This window comes from Pelophylax lessonae (genome assembly GCF_965119305.1).
Source record: "Pelophylax lessonae genome assembly, chromosome: 13".
NCBI lineage: Eukaryota > Metazoa > Chordata > Amphibia > Anura > Ranidae > Pelophylax > Pelophylax lessonae.
Window position 1 is genome coordinate 132987854 of NC_138780.1, and position 22472 is coordinate 133010325.

The window sequence follows — 22472 nt, forward strand, 5'->3', positions numbered from 1 at the left end:
TTCCGGCGCAGGCGCGTCATACCTTGCTTAACAGCTTCTGGGCATGCCCAGAAGCTGTGCAGGGATGACGCTGCAGACCCGGAAGTGACGGCTGGGACGGCGCAGTGCATCGTGGGACCGAAGAGGACGCGGAAGAGGATCGCGCTGGCTTCAAGCTGCCCACACCTGAGATGGCAGCACTGGAGAAGAAATTTTAAAAGTAAGTATTTCTTCTAAAAGGTAAGTGCGAACCGGGACAGATCAGAGGCTAGCCATTGTGGAATGCACTAGCCCTGACTGTCCCGGGGGTATGTTTATTGAGAAAATTTTTTTGTGGCCGGAACTCTGCTTTAAAGTGGTAACAAACCCAAAAATGGAATACTGCAGCTTACCATACATTAGATGTGGTGCCTACATTATATATTTTTTGGGGATATTTTTCCCTTCTGTATGCTTATTTCAGGTCAGTGACACAACTATTAAAGCCAGGCATTTTGTTTTTCCAGAAATGCCAGCCCGCATATTTCTCTCATGACAGGTGTACTTTAAGTAAAGCAGTGTGCTCAAAAGTTTGTTATAGATTTTTACAAAGTTCTATGGGAAGATCAAAGCAACGTTGTTCAGAATAGAGCAAAAACTACAGCCAGGTTTAAATCCACCCTCCCTGAAGTTTTCAGCAAGCAGCCTATAGCAGGGGAACCTGCTCTGTTTCTCCCACAGCTCTATTCTCTACCCAGGTTGTATAGCCTAGTGAGGGTGTCACTGCTATTGTGGTTTCTAAAGGCATGTGGTGCACACAAAGTAGATTTATCCTTTGTGACTAAAGAGAGATATACTATACCTGAAGGTTCCTGTGCCTGGAGTTCAGCTTTAATAATATGCTTCATTGCCATTTTGTGAACATCCCTGGGAGGCACTTGTGTTAAGCTGCCCATATGTATCTTTGTATTTTGACAGTGGGAAGTCTCCCCGGTGTCAGAATACACTCATCTGTGCCGCAGCCTATTGGCTGCAGTCCGGATCAAACTGAAATTTTCCATCAGTCTACTTTGTGAAAAGTCTATAGAGAACAGCCATACATGGATCAAAATAAGGCCAGTTCCTGCTTCACCGGCTGAATTTTAATCCATGTATAGCCAGCTTTAGTAATTTACTTTTTTTTTAAAAAAGGAATTAAACTAAAAAATGAGGAAAAAAAAAACCTGTAAGACAAAGGCATAATGAGCTAGTATGCATTGCATACTAGCTCATTATGAAATACTTACCTTAGAATGAAGCCCCCGCAGTGCCGCCCGCACAGCGACAGGACGGCCGACATGTTTGGCCGTCCTGGTTTGCGTCCTCCGGCCATCTCATTGGCCGAATGCGTGATTACATCACTCCCGCGCAGGAGCTGCCGTTCATGGCACAGGGCTCTGAAGGAACGGCACGGGTGGCTGTTCCTTCAGAGCGCATGCGCCGATGACGTAATCGGCTGCATTAAAAGTAAATATCTCCTAACCAGTGCAAGTTTAGGAGATATTTACTGTACCTAATAGGTAAGCCTTATTAAAGGCTTACCTATACGTATGACTTCCAAGAGAGGGTTTACAACCACTTTGATCGCAAAGCCAGGCTGTAAAAATTCTCTGCTTCAGTGGAGCCATGATTGAGAAATTGATATTCTTAAAAAAAAAAAAAAAAGCTATTTGCAAAATATTAGGCATGCAGACTTAATACGCTTTATCCAGTTCCATGATCTTTTCAGTGCATCTGTACCTTCTCTTATTCATACCATAGACTCTGGGTTATTGGCCTTTATTCAACTTATTAGTAAGTCCTGTCTACTCAGCAGACATGAATAAATTGACACAAACCAGGACCTACAGAAGAATAGAGTTTATAATCCACCTGTTCCTCAATTTTTTATTTTTTCTCTTGCAGAGCAGGAGCTTTGATTTGTTTAATTACTGGTCATGTCCCTTCCCTCTGACCCTTTATCACTACAGGACAGAGAAATGACATGGGGGGTCAGTGGAAGAAACCTCAGCAGCAAGGGATACAAATGTATTCAACACTGAGTGTCAAATGTTAAAATTCTTTGGGTGGCCATAGCTCTGAAAGAATGCGAGGATCAGAGGGGGTGGGGTTTAGGTCAGTAGAAACCCTCTTCTTTTCATCATGAGATGAACATAATTGTCAACCATACATTTTTATTATTGTACCCGTTAATATAATTCATTGTAAAAGCTGAAGTGACGATCCTTGTGCTTCAATCTTGGTTAGTGTATTCTACAGTTGTTCAGTAACTTGGACTATCTGCTTTCCGATGTTTCCTCCTCTCATCATTGACAGGAAAGCACCTAAAGAAAAAAAAGAAAGTGTGGTGGTAAACTCAGTACAGCTTGGTGAAAGAAATCCTGACTTTTTTTTTCTAAAAACATATGGTTAAAATGGAGATATTAAGAATAAGTTAAGCTTACAAAGCCGTTCAATAAAAAATTCAAAGTTAACCGCCTGGCAATATCCTGTAAGATAAACTAGGGTCCTAATTTAAAGAGGGGAACAGATATCGCTGCCTCCACTCTGTAAGATGACTCTATAAAGCAGCTTCCATTTAGCAGAACCTTAGAGTTCGCTCTGCTTAATGCAACAGGGATTGGAGGATAGTTTGCCACATGACCAGGCGATCCGTTGAGAGTTTTCTTTATTACACATTTTCCCTTGATTTTACGAAGTGATCTACTAGCCTGGGAGCAATAAGCACAAGGGAAATGCTCTGATTTATTAAGCTATTTACGAATGCTAAGAGCATAGGGATTAAAAAGTCAAATATATGTACTTGTTTGGGCACTAAAAAAAAAAAGTTTAATGTCCTCTAGTGGGCTCTGTGCTTACTGCTCGGCACTGTGGAGCTCGAGTGGCATTTGCCATTGAACACCAAAATTGGCAGGTCCACCACTGGCGCCCTGTGCTTTTCACAGATGGGAGCAGGTTCACCCTGAGCACATGTAGAGAGGAGAGCGCCTCTGAGAGCAATCGAAATTTAATACAACCATAAAAATAGTAGTAACTCACATCGAGATAAGAGACAAAGCGTGTATCCTAAACGGCAGTGGCTCCGTTTTTCTTATGCAGCGGTCCACAGGGCTCAGGGTGTCCTTGGAGACATAGAAGAGTGACTGCTTTCTGATGTCTTCCGGGCGGGCGCGAGCCGGAGGCTGGTAGCGTCTGACGTCAGGAGCAAGAGAAGGGCGGATGGGACTTCACTACGAGCTTCGGAGCATGCGAGAACACCCAACCGGGCATGCGCACTCCTTTATCAAGTGTGACACTTGATAAAGGAGTGCGCATGCCCGGTTGGGTGTTCGCGCATGCTCCGAATTGTGTAGTGAAGTCCCTTCCGCCGTTCTCTTGCTCCTGACGTCAGACACTACAAGCCTCCACCTCCCGCCTGAAAGACATCAGAAAGCCGGCACTCTTCTGTCTCCAAGGACACCCTGGGCCCTACAGACCACTGCATAAGAACAGTGGCGCCATTGCCGTTTAGGATACACACTTTGTCTCTTATCTCAATGTGAGTTACTACTATATTTATTGTATTATTAAATTTCAATTGCACTCAGAGGCGCTTTCCACTCTTCCTTTATCCATACCTATGCAGAGTTGGCATCACTTTTCTGGAGAGCCTGCCCTGTGGAGCAACCATCCGCCCCTGAAACTGTCTTGCACCCCACAGATGGACTCTCATACAGTGCTTTTCAATGCCCTCCATCTCCTATGATTGCACATGGACTATCCATCCCCCTTGTGCTTGTAATTTCCCTTGATTTCTCCATTTTGCTCTGTTGTAGTATAATTATCCTTATACCCTTGAAGCGCCAACATCCCAATTGTTTTTTTACCCTGAGCACATGTGACAGACATGAAAGGGTCTGGAGAAGTTGTGGAGAATGCTATGCTGCCTGTAACATCATTCAGCATGACCTGTTTGGTGGTGGGTCAGTGATGGTTTAGGGAGGCATATATGGAGCGTTGCACAGACCTCTACAGACTAGAGAATGGCACCCTGACTGCCATTAGGTATCGGGATGAAATCATTGGACCCATTGTCAGACCCTACGCTGTGCGGTGGGTCCTGGGTTCCTTCTGGTGCATGAGAGTGCAGGGCCTCATGTGGTGAAAAGATGCAGCCAGTTCCTAGAGGAAGGCATAGGTAAAATGTCTCAAAATTAGCATTCTGGGGTGCTCCTGGAGCTGTGTAAAAGTATATTCAGACATTTGGAGAGGGGGGTGGGGTGTTGTCTTTCTAGCCATATAGCTGCTTTGGCACATTAGTGCTAATGAAAGGAACATCAAGTAAGAATGAAAAACTTTAAAAAGAATACAGATTCCTGTAAATTACATGTTTTATTGGTCCTTATGTTACTCTGCAGCTGTAAATCTGTCTACATATCTTGTCATAAAAATTAATACCGTTGTTACCTGCTGTGTTTTCAATCCCGTGAACAACCGTTTCCTTAACCTGTTCAGGAAACACACGAAAAACAGTCACAGCTTAAGGCAGTCAGGTGCGTGTTTAAATGCAGTACAAACGCATATGCAAGAAAAATGAATGTATTTCTTTGAGCCTAGTTTGCACCTTCACAGTACTTTTTTTTTTTTAAACAGACATAAAAGTACAGAATGCTGTATTTTTCTACAATGGAATGCACACTCAAATTCACATGAAAAAAAAAAAAAGACTGCGAATGTATGTAAATGCAGATTGAGAAATGCATAGTGAACTCAGAGATGGTGATGTAAACAGCCCCTCAACATTAAATAAGTGATGAGGTTGGGAAAGCATGTAGCAGTGACTCTTGGAATCTAGTGAGCTGCTATTACTCAATACTCGGACCGCCGCAATCCCTTCCTTTAGGAGTCTTTTCTTCCTCCAGTCGCACAGAGCCGACAGTGGGAGGTGAGACAGTTCAGGATAGAGGGCGGGAGCTGCTCAGGGTTAACAAGCAGGTGATTGGCTTATAGGATGAAGGGCGGTTCTGGCAACCAATCACTATCTTGCATCTCTCCCCCACCATCCAGACATGCTGTGCCTCCCTCTGATCTGTCTGTGTAAGGTAGGACAGTGGGGGGGTGAAATTAGAAGGGGGCTAAAAACACTAAGGCTCCATCCACACTGGCGGTGTTTTGAATGTCGGGCGGAGTTGCCGCAATTCAGAATTGTGACAAAGCACAGGACAAGTTATTTCTCAATGGCACCCTAAGCACAGTGCAATTTTGTTGAACAAATTGCGTAAAAAAAAATCGCAGGACGGGTGTCGCCAAAAAGAAGTTCCGGAACGTCTTTTGAGCTACCCGTGCAATTTTGTTTGCCCAATTTTGCCACGATTAGTCACGTGGCAAAATTCGCACTGCATTTGGGGTGCCATTGAGAAATGATGGCATCGCAAACGTAGCCTGTGTTTTGCCGTGGTTCTGAATCGTGGGTATTCCATCCGGGATTCAAATCGCCCAGGTGTGAATGGCTGCAAGGACACAGCTGCTGGGTCCCAGTATGACATGCGTGCGGGTGCATGGTCCCAAATGTACCTGCACAGATGTCACATGGGAACACAGCGGCGGTTTTCAGGCAGCCGCGTGTCCCAATAGATATCTATGAGACTGCAGGCAAAACACGGCCCAGCACAAGACACAACAGTAATCAGCCACGTGAACGAGGCCTAATTGTACTGAAGGTATCTAGTATTTTTGGAAGAAGGTTGTCCATAGCAGCTCCTATATTTCTCACAGGACAGGTTTCCTAATAAAAAGTGTGGTCTTGGCAAAACCACATCCTTTACAGAGATTTTCTTCAAGAGTAAAGGTGCCCCCAATTAGTATCTGTGCAATTCAGGACGTAAAAATGCCCCTTGAATCATTCCACATATTTATTTTGTTAAACTCTGCGCAAACTGTTGGCGCAATATATAAATCCTGTATAATAATGATAATATACATTCTCTTCATTCTTGGAGATATGCTGCTATAATGGAGTGGGACCTGAAGTAAGTGGAAATAAGTGCCAGCTTGAGAGATCTAATTCAATAAGAGTTTTACCTTCAGCCTTCCTGTCTTCACCCATTCACTGAGCTGTGCAAGAGCCGATCCCTCTTGATCTGTATAGTTCAGCACAAGAAATCTTTCCCTAGATTAAACAAAAGCAAGCAGGTTTATTTGTCTAAAGCAGTCTTTTTCAACCAGAGTGTCTTGGCAAAATGCCTAAACAATGCCCCAAAATTGCATACAAGCCAGTGGGTGGATAAAACCTGCCTTTTAGTTACACAAACCCACAGGTTTTTATTGCGCACCTTTACAACCTTTTAGCTACTAGCCTCCGAACGGCCACTGACATCATTAGCTAATAAGGAGGATGTCAGTGGCCTGCATATCATCCTTGTTTGACCCCCTTGCCCCTCTCCATCAGCTTTGGGGTCTCATTAGCTAGGTAATGGAGAAAAACAAACATTGAAATACTAATCAGTACCAGTTTTCAAAAGTGTATTTCCTTTTGAAGAATAAATCACCTCTAAAATTGGGTGTCCTACGTGTATTGATGTTGCTGCATTATGTAAAACTATTAGAATAGTCTTTACATTTTAGAATAGGGTGCCTCAAGACTGTCCATAATTTGAAAGGGTGCCTTGAAAGGTTGAGAAACACTGGTCTAAAGCCTAGTACACACTACAAGTTTTTTTCCTTTAAGCCAGCGGGCTAAATGAAAAAAAAAAAAAAAAACTGACAGCTCAGGTCAGAGCCACTGTACTAACAATCCAATGTTAGTACAGCGATCTCCCCTGCTGTGCAATTGTGTTCTGACAGGGGAATGGTCCCCCCCCACCAGAACACTCTGGTCACTGCTCTTAGCCATTGGCTGAGAATTCTAACTGGGAGCCAATCGGCAGACCTTTTTAGGTCATGCCCCTTCGACAGAAGTTGGCCAAACAGCCAGCTTCAGTACACACGGGCCAAATGTCGTCCAGTTTCTATTGAACCGGCTGATGCCACCCGTGTGTACTAGGCTATACTTGCTTGATATGATTCTGCAAACTTGGATAAACAGACAGAAAGATAATAATAGATTAATTTTTTACTTATTGTAAATGTAATCGCAAAACATTTCATGGACATTTTGACATGTAAAACTAGACCCTAAAGTAAATATCACATGTTGCCTTGCCTCCTGTCCCCTCTCTCTTACAATTGGACATCATTTTGTTTGAATTGATGCCATTTATTTGTGCAGCTCTCCTTCACTTCTCACCTATGCGAGAATTACATTTAATGTATCCCTCCTTCTCCCCGCACGTGTCTGCACACACAAAGTCTCCTTCCTACACAAAGGTGGCTCATTGAGTAGGAAATAAACGTTTGTTGTCCTTGCGCATGCACAGGAAATCACATATGCAGATGTTCTGAAAGACTCTGCCAGGACCCGATGTCAAAGCAAAGCCCTGCACACACCAGGGGGAGTTCAAGCGATCATAAAGTGGACTTTAATTAAATATTAAAAGTTATTTTCAATCATTTTTAAAGTTCAATTCCCAAAAAAGTCTGCACCTACACTGCAAGAGTTAACTGCGGGTTTTCCAGGGGATGGGAAAAGCACTTTTAATTACCTGATCCCCCGCTCCCCCAGTGGATGGTGTTCCCCTATGTTCTGGCGGTGGGCTGTCCTTAGGCATTTTCACATTTAATGCAGGGCTACGGGCCCTGCATGTGTCTTCATAATGCCAGAGTGCAGGGGAGAAGAGGCTGGGGGAATGGTCTAGGAGTGCAGAGGAACCTGGATGATCAAAGGATCAGTGAAGTAAAAGTACTTTTCCAAGTCCCCTAGGGAAACACAAACAGCTACCCTTGCAGTGCAGGTCTTTTTGTTTTCGAGTTAAGCTTGAAATCTACACCTTTAATTAAAATTATACCTGGTGATCTTGCTATAAAGAGGTTTTTTTTAGGCACTTCCCATTTTAGGGTGACAACACTTTGTCCTCATTGTTCTGCCTAGTAACCCTGACACACAGGTTTCATGTTGCCCCAGTGACGACGTTTATTAGAACGAAATGTACGTCGGGTTAGAGGTGACATCTTATCGTCTGTAAGGACACCAGGCGCTGTGTGTAACTGATTTGCCTATAATATCCTTCTTTCTTTATAAGTACATGTCTATACCAATAAATTGTTTTTTATCAATGTCTGCGCAACGTGTGGTTTCCTTTTTTTCATTTGTGACGCAACGAGCTGGAGTGTGGATTACTAGCACAGCTTGATATTAATGAGATGTGGTTTATCCATCCATACTGAGAGCCTGGATTTGCTAAGAAAGTGTCATCCCATAGATGGGGTGCTCTTTGCCTGCATTGAAAAAGCTGCAAAAAGGCTGTGTTAGACCTGCAAAGGTCGATCCATCTGGTAAGAGGCAGATCCCCTTTTGTGTGCAGTGGAGCACGTTGTATTTAAATAGGTTCAAAAATATATACAGGAAGAATCACCTCTGGATGGTTGTTGGAATCTACACCTGATCACACTATTTTGTGCATGGGACCTTTTTTTTTTTTAAATCTATTTATTCAACCACAGACTCACTTTTGGTTTAATTACCGTATTTCACTTTGTAAAAAACACCCTTTTTTAATTGATGTGTAGAAGGATAATGTGATCTTTACTGATTCCTACATCATAGTGTATGATAACACCTTTATGTAAACACATTTTGATCAATTCTATATAGTAGTAATATCAGAGATATATGATAAGTTAGGGTGATTATATATATATATATATATACACACACACACATATATATATATATATATACACATATATCCTAATGTATTTTCTATATTAATAAGTGAAGCTAAAATGGTGCTTGTGAGTTTATTAAAAACATGTTTTCAATAAGATGTTATCAGGAGAGTGCCACCATGGGCAAGTTGCCATGTATCAGTGTGCCATACCTTAAACGTGTGACAAGCTACCCTATAAAAGGAAGATCTAAAATCTATCAAATCAGAGCACACAGGACGGCTCTATAGGGGTGTGTTCTCACGTAGCTACATAATAAACCTTTTAATTTGGAACTCTCGCAGTCTGGAGGTTGTCTTATTTCAGGTATTGCCCATGGTTGTCACCATCAGCCCTAGGAAATGTTATTTTTTTCTTTTACAGACAATTATCTGCCAAGCAGCATGGGATCAGCAGCACTGAGAAGTAACAAAGGATATTATAAAGATATATACCTGTGCGCAGTGCTGAAAATTTAGTATAAAAACACTGCATTTGTTTCCATGGAAAACACAAGCTCACTGCACATTGACTCAGGTTCACCAGCTGCATCGTGGAGGTGTCTCTATATCTGCTCCTGACCACATCTATCGTTTTAGGACTCTATGGAAATGTATCCGATGCATTACAGGAATGAAAGTAGATTTGGTCACAGTGTGGTCAACTTGGTGCCTTAAAATCTATACAGATAATCCCCAGCCAATCATAACACAGTACACCAACCTTGTAATGCTGCGTTCTTTCAGGATGGACTCCGTTTGAGGGTTAAGGGGAGGTGGATAGGGAACATCCTTGTTATACTGAGAGATCTGACCACATAGAATAACATGGCTGCTTTTCTTCATCTACTGACAAGAAAGTACAATAAGATCAGCACTTCATGCACTATCATTTTACTAAATCATGACATTTTTATCTCAGTCACCAGATTCATAAATTCATAGTCTATCATCAATGTGATTAAAGAAACCCTGCATAAAGGGAAATAGTAGGTTGCCATTACCTATGCATTGTTTAGAAAATGCTAGTTGCCTGGATGTCATATATAATGAAGGGCTTCAGAAATATAAAAGTTAGTTACCTGGACCAAGTATACAGATGCATAATTCTGACTTCACATACTGCATGCTTGTGCCATGTGAATGGCTCCATGTATTGTAGATATAATACAGCCAAGCAGCTAGCATTTACAGAAGGGGGTCATCAACTATTATTATTTAAACCAATTTGTTTGAAAAGAATTGTGGCCTGACTTCCACATATTCCTGCAACGATAAGGGTTTCAAAATGTTCATGAAAAATATCAACATTTTCTACACATGCATGCACAGCTATGAGAGGACACTTCAATCCAGGGGTAGGCAAACTTAAAGAGGTGGAGATGTACCTAAACAACATGATTGAATTCACCGAGCACAGTGTCACCTTCTCACGTATGATTGAAACTTCTAATTGCCATACTACCGTGTTGCAATCGCATGCATTGCACGGGAATCATGGGTTTAAATTAGGTGGTGAGGCGGCAGCACACTGCCTACTTACCACCTGTCAAACACACTGGGATCGCTTTTCAGAGGAGCAGCAGTGTCTGCTGCAATTGTGAATGAGCCCGTAGTTGCATTCGGCAGCAGCACCCTTAGGGCTCGTTTACATGTAAAATTTGGGGGGTAGTAAAACCATGAGTTTTACCACCCCTAACCCCTACTCATTTAAAGTAAATGAGGCAATTCTCAAAGTGCCCTGCAACTGAATGCTTCTGCGGGGTCCAAGGGGTTAAAGCAGGTGGTAAGAAAGCAACCCAACGCTGTCTGCTTTAACCCCTTCTTTGCTGTACTGCACAAGGTTTCAGGGCATTTGCAGAGTGGCCTCATTCACTCTGGGTTCATTCATTGGGTCATGCTTGGCAGATGCTACACCCACCAACCATGACAGGGCGTATAACTCCTGCTGCGACATGTGTACACCCCTGGCCATTGTAGCGAAAAGGGGTGCGTTAGGGGCAAACGCGTCTTAACTATGGGGTTTTACTACCCTCAAACTACAAAAGTAAATAAACCCTTACTGTTCTGAGCCGCCTATAAGGCGGCTTTCACACTGTTGTACTGCGGTTTACCTTTACTGCAGGTGCAGAGCAGTGCATCTGTGACTTTCCTGGGTTAGCTGCGCTTTGCCATAGACTTCTATTATATCCTGCCGGTGTGGTGCACTTTCTGAAAGCGCATCAAAACTCCTGCAATCAGAAAGTGCACCAAACCCACAGGATATAATAGAAGTCTATAGCTAAATGCAGCAAACCTGCAGGAAGGCTGCTGGTACACTGTACCCGCAGTGTGGGTAAACTGTTGCAGCACATCAGTGTGAAAGCAGCCTTATACTATTATGCCCAGTGTATTGCTTCACAATGACCTGAAGATCTCTTCTCTCCTGCTGCTGGCACCACTCTGGAGACCGCTAGCCAGGACAAGAAGTGGAGTGCAGTTGGGATCACTCTGCATGGGACAGGAGCCAGCACTACAGAGGGGGCATTGGTTTATGCGGTTTTTGCTCCCTACTACAGCTCCAAATTTACAAGTAGTCCCTCTGCATTGCACTATGTTTGATGCTCTGGGATGGCGGGTCAGCAAGCCCAGGCCAAGATCTACTAGTCACATGTCCACAAAATACTGGTAGATCATAATCTACAGGTTGCTGACTGCCGCTCTAATCTGTAGGTAAAACAGTGCTATCTAAAGCCAAGAAAGCGTTCAGATTCGTTATCTATGACACCAAAGGGGAGATCTTTCATGACACCAAAGGGGAGATTTTTCATCACTTCCTTTCCCTGTGACACTTGTACAAGCAATCAGGTAGGGGTTGCATTTGTTACTGCGAAGCAAGACGGCAATCGAAGAATTTATATCCCTAATCTAATCCCAAGTCTGAACAGTGTTTATAAACACTGATCAAAGGGTCCATTTTTGACACCAGTGATGATTGCTGTATTCAGGAGGAAGGACTTGGTGTGATTGGTATGGCCTGTGTACTACAGCGAACTGTTTGGGCATATGTTGCATGCCACAGTGGTTACCCACTGGACACATGAACATGTATGTTTATCCATTGACCTGGAAAGGTTTCTATAAAGCCAGGGATATACTTTGTGATAACACAAAAGCGGGCAGGTCTTGTCCACTGTCCTGTGTTTGAAGTACAAGTAAAACCAATATCATTATGAACTTTAAAAATGTAGTTGTTGCCACGTGCATGGTCACAATTATGGGTTTGTATAAAACACACACACTTCTATACAGTACATAAGAAATCCTATTTACCTGACTGATAACAATGTCGCTGATCTCTCCTCCAACATTGTCAAAGTAGATATCCACACCATCGGGACAACAGACTCTTAACCTTTCTCCAAGTCCTGGTTCCTTGTAGCTCAAAGCCGCATCAAAACCCAGCTCTGAGGTCAAAATGGCACACTTTTCATTGGTTCCACAGATCCCTACAATATGGGAGCAGCCAAGGAGGCGGCCGATCTAGTATCAAACATCGATATTAGAGATGGAAATGCTGTCAGAGCAACAATTGGAGGGATCGATACACACAGCTGAAAACTTCATTAGCATGCACTGATTATAAGCTTTTGGCCTCATGCATAACAAACACTGCTTTTACAAATGTACAGAATATTTATTTTATTCCTTTAAATGCAGTTCTCGGTTATCCCATGTGGCCATGCACATTAGGTATTTAGATCAGTATTTTAGGAGCACCATTTTGAGACATAAAAAATTGCATCAAAAGTTGCGTTAAAAGAAGAGCTGATAAGCATAATTTACGCATGCATATGCACATAAATTTATACCCGTGGAAAGAATAAATTAATATTTTGGCCAGAAGAATGAGTTTACACTCAACGCCATATTCCTCTAAACGCGCATGAAAAATTACACACTAAGACAAGCGTATTTTCGGCTTAATTATTCTTGCATGTCCAGGCAGAAAGATCCAGCAGTAAACAGGAGAATTTAAAAAACGCCCATGTGCATGAAGTCTTTAACATGCAGACATGATGAACATATTAGAAATACAGTATGTGCATAAATGATACATATATACAAAATATTAAACCTCCTAGCATCACCTGATTACTAAGAAGAGTCACATAATAAATCTCTTAGGGTCCTTTCACACGGCCGCTCCGCTTGTCCGCAAATCATCCCATCCGTTTGCGGATGATTTGCGGACATAATGTAAGTCAATGGCACTGCGGGTGTCAGCGGAATACCATCCGCTGACATCCGATTTTCCTCCTTTCAGTTCTGTTCCGTTTTTACGAATGGAACAGAACCCCATTTTTTCTTCCGTGTAAAAAACGGAAAGGAAGGAAAATCGGATGTCAGCGGTGTCATCCGCTGACATCCGCAGTGCCATATACTTACATTATGTCCGCATATCATCCGCAAACGGATGGGATGATATGCGGGCACACGGAGCGGATGACAGAAATGTCATCCGCTCCGTGGAAAAAAAAAAAAAAAAAAGTCCCGCAGCGGACCTTTCACACGGAGCGGCCGTGTGAAAGGAACCTAAGTCTCTACAGAACACTACACGACATAATCTATGAAGCACATTGGATTCTTTTTTTTAATCCCATTATAGCTATGTAACAGCCATCCAAGGATGAAATTCAAAATAATTTAAAATTCTCAATTACAACTTAAAGATCAAAGAATTTAAAACTGCTTGTTGAAGTTAAAGCAGGACTCTACCCAAAAAGAGGAAGTTCTGCTTTAAGGCCTCCTCCCCTGCTCCTCTTTGACATTTTTTTCTTTTTTTTGGGTGGGAGGGCGGGTACCTGGTTTTGACAGGTACCTGCTCCCACTTCTGCTCAAATCGCCTAGGTCCCTGGTCCCCAACCCTGGCCCTCAGGGCCCACTAACAGGCAAGGTTTGCAAGATAACTGAAATACATCCCAGGTGATATAATTTGCTGCTCAGTGATTGCATTACTCTAGTCTGCATCTCCCAAAGGTAATACTTAAAATCTGGCCTGTTAGTGGGCCCTGAGGACCGGAGTTGAGGACCACTGGCCTAGGTGATCTGAGCGGAAGTTATCCTCCCCCCCCCCCGACCTCCCCACAGTCTTCTAGGACACGTCACAGGTCCAAGAAGACGGCGGAACCATTCACAATGCGCAGCGTGGCTCGCGCATGCGCAGTGAGCACCCAGCTGTGAATGTAAAATCTGTCACAGTTGGGTGCCGAGAGTTAAGATGCCGAGGACCAAAGACGGTTAAACAAGTAGATGGAGCTGGCAAATCTACGACAAAGGCCATTGCCGAAACACGCCAGCTTTTTTTTTTTTTTTTTTTTTTTTATCACCCTTATGTAATCAATAACATTTTCTATAGTGAATACATAGTTGCCGGCTCCATCTACTCATATATCCTGATCTGGTGTGAAAGGACACACTGAGCCTGGGCCCCTGTGTGTGTAGAGCTTACATTCAAATTTGGCTCCCCTCGCAGTCAGTGCTGCTTTGTAAATAAAATTTGTAAGTTCAGTATAATATTGCATTATATTTTGTATGTATTGCAGACTGTTCACATGGCAATAATGTTTTTATTACATTATTAATTATTATGTTTTTATTACAGTTTTTATTACATTATTCTTTCCAGTCCTGATTAGAATTAGCCTGCCTATGTTACGCCCCTTGTTACCATAAAAGTACAATTGTAATAATAATGTGATACCTACGAATCGTGTGTATAAAAACCTTCATTTGTGTGAAATAATACAGAACAGTTATTTTGGAAAGATGCTGAGTGTATCTTTTGCGTCTGTTCCCTATTGCAGTAGTTATTCATTTGGAACCACTAATCAATATGAGGATAGGAGTTGCCGATCTATAAAAATTTCCAGAACAGCTTCTACTAGACTTTCTTTGACCGAAGACGGTTCCCGGTGCCCCCTTGGATGAGCACAGAGCTGGATCCTGGTACAGGTAATTGTCTATTAAAAGCCAGCAGCTACAGTTTATTTCTTTAAAAATACAGTGACTTACCTGACCAGCTAGGGAACCACAAGCTCCAGCAGCACCACTAACCACCATCGTCTGATTAGCTCCAGGAATCACATGACCCTTCTCCTTCAGACCGAGGAAAGCTGTCAATCCGGTCATTCCAACTGCACCCAACAAAAGTGACAAATGGCCATCCACAAGATTAGGGTCCAACTATATTAAAAATAAATAGGGTTAACACTTTTGTTGCATTCTGTAGCACCGAGTGATCTGTAGTCATTGTTACTATAGTTTTATTTCTTCTACTATTTTTAAACATCAAGGGTAATGGTTTTAGTTTCTGCTTTGCTGGATCCTTGAGTTAACAATGCTGGCAAACATGAGCTCACACCTTGAATGGGAAAATGTATAATTGTTACCTTCATAGAATACTGTTTCATTTTTAAAGTATGTTATTATGTAAATGCAGAGTTTTTTGCCGTTATCTCAGTTAATTACTTGAGTTCCAGATGCCAATTTAAAATGATGCTGGTGTCTCTCTTGTCCCAGCACTGTTTTACAGAGTTTTCTTTTGAGGAAAAATCCTCCCGGTAAACTACATACATTGCCAAGATTGTAGCAGACTTTTTTTCAGAGTTTTCAGTTTTGAATAAATTGTTCTCCTTCCCAGTGCTTTCCATATGCTTGGGTTAATCTTCGTCACAACTACCTGATGCAGTCTCTGTATTCTAGTAAAAAAAAAAAAAAGCTGCAACACCTGCATCACTTGATAAGGGAGAAGCCCTAGAAATTATCCCACAAAAAAATGAAACTCCTATTGCAGGCGATGCCTGAAATGTGATTTGTATCCATGCAGACTTCCGAGAAAAGCAATAAGTCAATCAAACAAGCAAAAAAAATAAAAAAAAACGAATTCTGAAAGAATTAGGTGAAACAAGATTGGAAAACAGTGTTCTATGGAGAGGATTATATATGGATATGAATAAGCCTGAGAATGGTTCCACATAGGCCTAAATTGGTTAGAAGAGAATAAACTGATATTAAACTCTGGTTTATAAAAAACACTATTCAAAATTGTATTTTTAACCCAAAAACCCATTATATTACTCCTGGCCTCTTCAAATCTTTAATTTTTTTTTGTTGCTGTGATCTGACTTACTGTTAAAGGGTGGCTACGTTCATTCTCCATGGTCCCACTGTAAGTAGGAACGTAGTCACCCTATCTTTCTCTCTTCTAAAAAGGACTATAGTCTATTGGATACAAATATTATATTTGTAGTGTGCATAGAGCAGTGCACATGACTGCAACTAATATGCACTGCTCACTCCAAGCAAACAAAAGTGAGAGGGAAAATTAGAAGCTCTGAAGCTCAGAGAGGATGTTACATGGAGGCAGTAAAAAATCAGTAAGAAACAATTTACTGAAAATGAGATTACAGGATCATTAAGTAGTGGATATGTATGGATTCATTTTGTAGAATAAGGGTATAGTTTTAGTGTTACTTTAATGCAGCTATGTCCAAACTATGGTCCTCCAGCTGTTCAGGAACTACAATTCCCATCATGCCTAGTTATGTCTCTGAATGTCAGAGATTTACAAAGCCTCAAGGGGATTGTAGTACCTGAACAGCTGGAGGGCCATAGTTTGGACACCCCTGCTTTAATGTTAAAGTGGAATCCCATTCATATTTTATATTTTTAGATTGGGCAAAAGAAGGGTTTAAACTTTTCCGAGGTTTGAAATCACACACAGGGGTTTATTTATTAAAGGTAAATCCCCTCTGCACTACAAGTGCACTGCAAGCTCACTTGGAAGTGCAGTCACTGCAGATCCAAGGGGGACATGCAAGGAAAATAAAAACCGCATTTTTGCATGCACATAATTGGATGATAGAAATTAGCAGCGCTTACCCTCATTTTAGATCTTCCCGGTAGATCCACAACAACTGCACTTCCAACTTGTTAGCAATGCCATGCTAATGACAGCTTCCAAGTTCCACGGCTGGGTCTGGTGAGCACACACACAGACGGGAGTTAGACTCGACTGTCCTGTGTGCGCCTGTTCCAGTGGAGGCAGACAGGCATTCCTGCAGTTGTGGGCTCCCCTTCCACAGCCCAAGTGGCCTGACAGTAGCACAGGGCCGACAGGTGCTTGCCACCTTCCAAGTCTGGTGGCGGGATGCACGCGGGAATCGGGACTAATGCTTGGCTGGGTCACTGTGCAGGTGGGGCCCCCTCGAGCAAGTGGGGCCCCCGGGCAACTGCCCAGCGTGCCCATTCAGTAAGATGGCCCTGGTCCCAGTTAGAGAAACTCTCTCTCTCCCAGCCCAAGTGATCATAAATCTTTACAACAGGGACCAGACAACAATTAAAAACTGGCAGTGATTATTACCCTTCCCAGCTACTAAAAAAAAAAAAAAATATATATTTTATATTTCTGCCTGTCCTCAGAAGAAAAGTATTTCCTATTCCGTACCCCTTTCAGTGACCACAAACCACGCAAAAACAATTTTAAAAATGTGCCATAATAAATCACTAAAGCAATTAAGATGTACCAAATTTCATTACTTTTTTTAATGTGTTGCCATCCAGGATGCACTTTGTCTGCCAAGGCCAGTTAAAACTTGTGACAATGTCCCCAACTTTGAGGTGGCTGTTTTTGCTTAGTTCAATCACTCCAATCCCACCACTGTCAAGGACTTTAGAGACCTTCCAAGGCAGCATGTAATCTGTCCCTGTGTCCTCATTCATGCGGCATCGCTGAGAAATAAAGAAAAAAGTCAATATGAAAAAAAAAAAATAGCACACTAGCACAATAAATACCACAAAGGAATTGATTTTCTTTCCTTCCACTATGGGTGGAAGGAAAGAAAATCACTATTACCCCATCAATGCATTCAGTGTTAACGGGAGGAGTGCCTCCCACAGCACTATTGTGTTCTGCTGGCGGGGGTGGGGGGAGCCTTCCCGGGTGGCAGAATATGATGATTAAGGCTAACAGCTATAGCCTCTGGCAGTAATAACATGCAGAAAAATCAGACACGCTGGTTGTATCCAAGTCGATTAATGGATCAACATGGGTAGAATCAGTCTGCTCAAACATGGATCAAAGTTCAGCCAGTTCCTGCTAAACCAGTCGAATTTCCATGTATGGCCGACCTAACATATCAGCAAACTGTCTTTTGTTCTAGAGAGAGAACACTGTACTGCGCTCACCAGATAAGGATCCACAGAGATGTACAAGGTTTTGGCCAAGACTTCTCCATCTTTAAGCTCTTCTGAGAGTTCAGTTTCCTCCAAGCAGAAGTTCTCAGCCACCGGCTCCCCATCGTTTCCTGGGTAAGAGAGCATCATACAATCATTGTACCAAAAACAGGTGCTGCCATGTTCTCGTCATGCCACAAAGTTGCTGGTCCTATGTATTGTAGAAGATTCTGTATTTATTCATTTATTCTCAACAAGATGAGAATGATGTAATCACACTCGCCCATGCACAGAAAAAGCTCGGGTTCATGCCAGTAACATGACAGCGACCCCACAGTGTGTCTGCACATACGCGAGATCTCCCAAACTACATCCTGTGATTTGTGACTTAGACATTCCAGGAGGCATTTGGCGAGATCTTGTCGATGCGTAGACCTGCCGCCAGGTGTCCGGCATCTTACAGGCAGGGGCAAAAGACATTTCTGTGCATGCACAGGAGATAAGACATTTTACTGGGGTCATAGTCATAGAGCTGGCAGAGAGAACTATGTCATGCCTGCGCGTGTGCCAGCGGTCATTTCAAGAGGGCAAGGGAAAAGAGCGGAGTAGGGGGAAATTATCCTAAAAGCAGGACAACACTGGGCTCCATGGACTAGTATATACAGTATATGTTTTTTTTTTGTTTTTTTTTGTATGCAGGGAAAAGTGTTCGGGATTTAGGTTTTGATTTATAAGTAGTGTGGAGTTCCTCCTTAAGTCATGTATGCCAGGTTTATCTGTGTTGGAACAGCTTTCTTCCCGATTGCCACTTTGACCACTGCGATCAAGAGTTCTAACCCCCCCCCCCCCCCAACACCCTGTGCCTTACTACTGGTCAGTGAGGGTCAGAGTCTTCTTTTGTTAGTATTTAATTACCACTGGGATTAAAAATTACCACTGGGATTAAAAATTACCACTGGGATGGGAAAAAGACCAAAAACTTTAAAAGGTTTTTTTTTTAAGTTTCTGTTTTAAAAGTTTGCCAACTAGTAATTTTTATTCTTCAATGATGTGCACTGATGAGGAGACACAGAACAATGATGTGCACTGATGAGGAGACACAGATGGACACTGATGAGGCAGCACTGGTGATCAGGGCATTGTATATCACTGTAAACAACTGTACTCACTACTTCCCTCACATCTGTGATCGCTTGTGATTGGATACAGCGATCATGTGGTAAAGGGCCGCTGTGATTGCCCGTTTACCCCAATCTGTGATGTGCTGCGTCTAAGGCACACAGCAGTCACAGCGAGTTCCCTATGCACCCCCCCAGGGAAGCACACACATGGGATGACATCCAGGGAAGCCCTCCCAGAACTAAAGAACAGCCATGAGTCCGTATAATAAATATAGCGTGGACGGGAGGTGGTTAAAGTGAATCTGTCATATATACTGGTAGGTTAATTGGCCCTAGTATGTGTATGTATGTGAGTTAGTGACCTTAGATTGTAAGCTCCTTGAGGGCAGGGACTGATGTGAATGTATAACATATACTGTATATGTAAAGCGTTGCATGAATTGAAAGCGCTATACATACCTGTAATAATAATAATCATATTATAGAAACAATGCACACGTCTTTATTTCTTAAGAAAGCATCTGCTGTATGCCTCTGAATCTAGACACAGATCAAAAATATGAAGTCTGCATGGTATAAGTCAGAATACAAACTGCAACAAACCCACAAAATAGCTTGCATGGCAATTATTATTTACATTAGATCTAATGGTGCACTGAAATTAACATTCTGGCGCTGAAACTTCAGGATGCACTTGGCTGAAAACCGAAATGGACAGTTTTTTAATTTTTTTATTTAAACTTAATTATTGGGGCTGGAGTTTTTGCATTGAAGTCAATGGGACGCAGCATGCCATTATTGGCACCTTGTTTTTTCCTGTTGGCAAAACACCAATAACCCTATTTTCGGCCGATAATGTTCAGCAGCTGATATATTGGTGCATCCCTAATTGGATCAGTTGCCAATAACCTTCAGAAATGCAAGATAACTCTACTGTATTCTTTACTATAATAAAATGGACATCAAGGCATGTAAATGTTTACCATTCTATGCTGGATCCAGATTGCAAACTACAACATACAATAAAAAAGAAAAGTCGTGCTCCTACAATGCCTGGCACTGAACATACTGTGTAAATGGAGATCTTGGAAAGGGAAGGTATAAACATTCTGTATGACATAGGAGTTGATACCAGGGGCTACATACACTAGATTACCAAAAGTATTGGGATGCCTGCCTTTACATGCACTTTAATGGCATCCCAGTCTTAGTCTGTAGGGTTCAATATTGAGTCGGTCCACCCTTTGCAGCTATAACAGCTTCATCTCTTCTGGGAAGGCTGTCCACAAGGTTTAGGAGTGTGTCTATGGAAATGTTTGACCGTTCTTCCAGAAGCGTATTTGTGAGAAGGCCTGGCTCGCAGTTTGCGCTCTAAATCATCCCAAAAGGTCTTCTATTGGGTTGAGGTCAGGACTCTGTGCAGGCCAGTTAAGTTTCTCCACTCCAAACTCACTCATCCATGTCTTTATGGACCTTGCTTTGTGCACTGGTGCGCAGTCATGTTGGAACATGAAGGGGCCATCCACAGACTGTTACCACAAAGTTGGGAGTATGAAATTGTCCAAAATGTCTTGGCATGCTGACGCCTTAAAATTTCCCTTCACTGGAACTAAAGGGCCAACCCCAACCCCTGAAAAACAACCCCACACCATAACCCCCCCCCCCCTCCACCAAATGATTTGGACCAGTGCAGAAAGAAAGGTCCAAAAAAAACATGGATGAGCAAGTTTGGGGTGGAGGAACTTTACTGGTCTGCACAGAGTCCTGACTTCAACCTGATAGAACACTTTTAGGGTGAATTAGAGCGGAGACTGCAAGACAGGCCTTCTCATCCAACATCAGTGCCTGACCTCACAAATGCACTTCTGGAAGAATGGTCAAACATTCCCATAGACACTCCTAAACCTTGTGGCCAGCCTTCCAAGAAGAGTTTAAACTGTTGTAGCTGCAAAGGGTGGGCCAACTCAAAATTGAACCCTACGGACTAAGACTGGGATGCCATTAAAGTTCATATGTGTGTAAAGGCAGGGGTCCCAATACTTTTGGTAATATAGTGTATCTTACTAGACCCCTACAGTTGGCAAAGATGGTGTGCATTAGTCATGAGACACAAGGGTCTACGAGGGGGAAGGAGAGGTGGATAAAGAAGCGCAGGAAACGTGCATTGTTTGATCTCATTCACCTCTCATACTGGTACCTATTATTTCTAAATGCATGTAAACACAATACCGGCATTTCCATGCCGTCAGCTCTGTTCAGACATGGCTAAACTGACCCCAGCACAGGAATGTTTAGTGATGATAATTGTAGCTGTATATCTGGGTACACATGCAGTCATAGCACAGCCTTTCATGCTCCAAACTTTTCTGGGCACTTCTTTCCTCTGGAGTGTGTGTGAGGCCTTGGATGGATGGCGGGGAAAGGAGGGTGTAATGCCAATAGGACTGTCAGAATGCAGCCATTGAGGAGGAGTATATTCCATTATTTTCTCCATTTAGAAAATAGTATTTCATGCCTTAGATGCTACAATAATGAAGCACAAAACAAGATCACTTACCTGGCCTTGATGCCAAGACAAATCTACTTATCTTCATCCTTCACTGGTAATGGAGGTTTCTCTGCAGCAGCAGTGGCCTAAAATAGGATAGAAGCATGTTCAGTAACAAGAAACCAGTTTAGTAAAAGCAGCAAAAGTAACGAGCCTCCACTGTGCGCCATCCCCCTGTGACCAGTCCCCGGTGTGCGCCATAGCCCCATGACCAGTCCCCAGTGTGCACTATCCCCCATGACCAGTCCGCAGTGTGCACTATCCCCCCCATGACCAGTCCCCAGTGTGCGCTATCCCCTCCATGACCAGTCCGCAGTGTGCACTATCCCCCCCATGACCAGTCCCCAGTGTGCGCTATCCCCTCCATGACCAGTCCCCAGTATGCGCTATCCCCCCATGACCTGTGACCAGTGTGCGCTATCCCCTCCATGACCAGTCCCCAGTGTGCGCTATCCCCTCCATGACCAGTCCCCAGTGTGCGCTATCCCCTCCATGACCAGTCCCCAGTGTGCGCTATCCCCCCCATGACCAGTCCCCAGTGTGCGCTATCCCCTCCATGACCAGTCCCCAGTGTGCGCTATCCCCTCCATGACCAGTCCCCAGTGTGCGCTATCCCCCCCATGACCAGTCCCCAGTGTGCGCTATCCCCCCCATGACCAGTCCCCAGTGTGCGCTATCCCCTCCATGACCAGTCCGCAGTGTGCAACTATCCCCCCCATGACCAGTCCCCAGTGTGCGCTATCCCCTCCATGACCAGTCCCCAGTATGCGCTATCCCCCCATGACCTGTACCCAGTGTGCGCTATCCCCT

General features: G+C 43.1%; 1 protein-coding gene across 1 annotated transcript; it reads right to left on the minus strand.

Annotated features, from left to right (window-relative positions):
* Positions 1 to 2188: 2188 nt before the first annotated feature.
* On the minus strand, positions 2189 to 21785 carry LOC309569776 (prostaglandin reductase 2-like). Its single transcript, XM_082275776.1, has 9 exons — positions 21672 to 21785; positions 18006 to 18124; positions 17358 to 17549; positions 14832 to 15002; positions 12090 to 12299; positions 9502 to 9623; positions 6058 to 6145; positions 4444 to 4483; positions 2189 to 2321 (listed from the first exon to the last, which is right to left on the minus strand). Exons 1-9 carry the CDS (start codon positions 21706 to 21708, stop codon positions 2251 to 2253), a joined length of 1050 nt encoding a protein of 349 aa, XP_082131902.1. The 5' UTR covers positions 21709 to 21785; the 3' UTR covers positions 2189 to 2250.
* Positions 21786 to 22472: the final 687 nt, after the last annotated feature.

What these genes read in the sequence shown, in the direction of transcription:
- LOC309569776 (XM_082275776.1), bottom strand. Translation starts at nt 21,708, where the DNA reads ATGAAGATAAGTAGATTTGTCTTGGCATCAAGGCCAG. An exon ending in ATGGCAACACATTAAAAAAA is followed by an intron (nt 15,003 to 17,357) that starts GTAATGAAATTT and finishes TTTTTAATATAG; the next exon opens with TTGGACCCTAATCTTGTGGA. An exon ending in TGAAGACAGGAAGGCTGAAG is followed by an intron (nt 4,484 to 6,057) that starts GTAAAACTCTTA and finishes TTTCCTGAACAG; the next exon opens with GTTAAGGAAACGGTTGTTCA.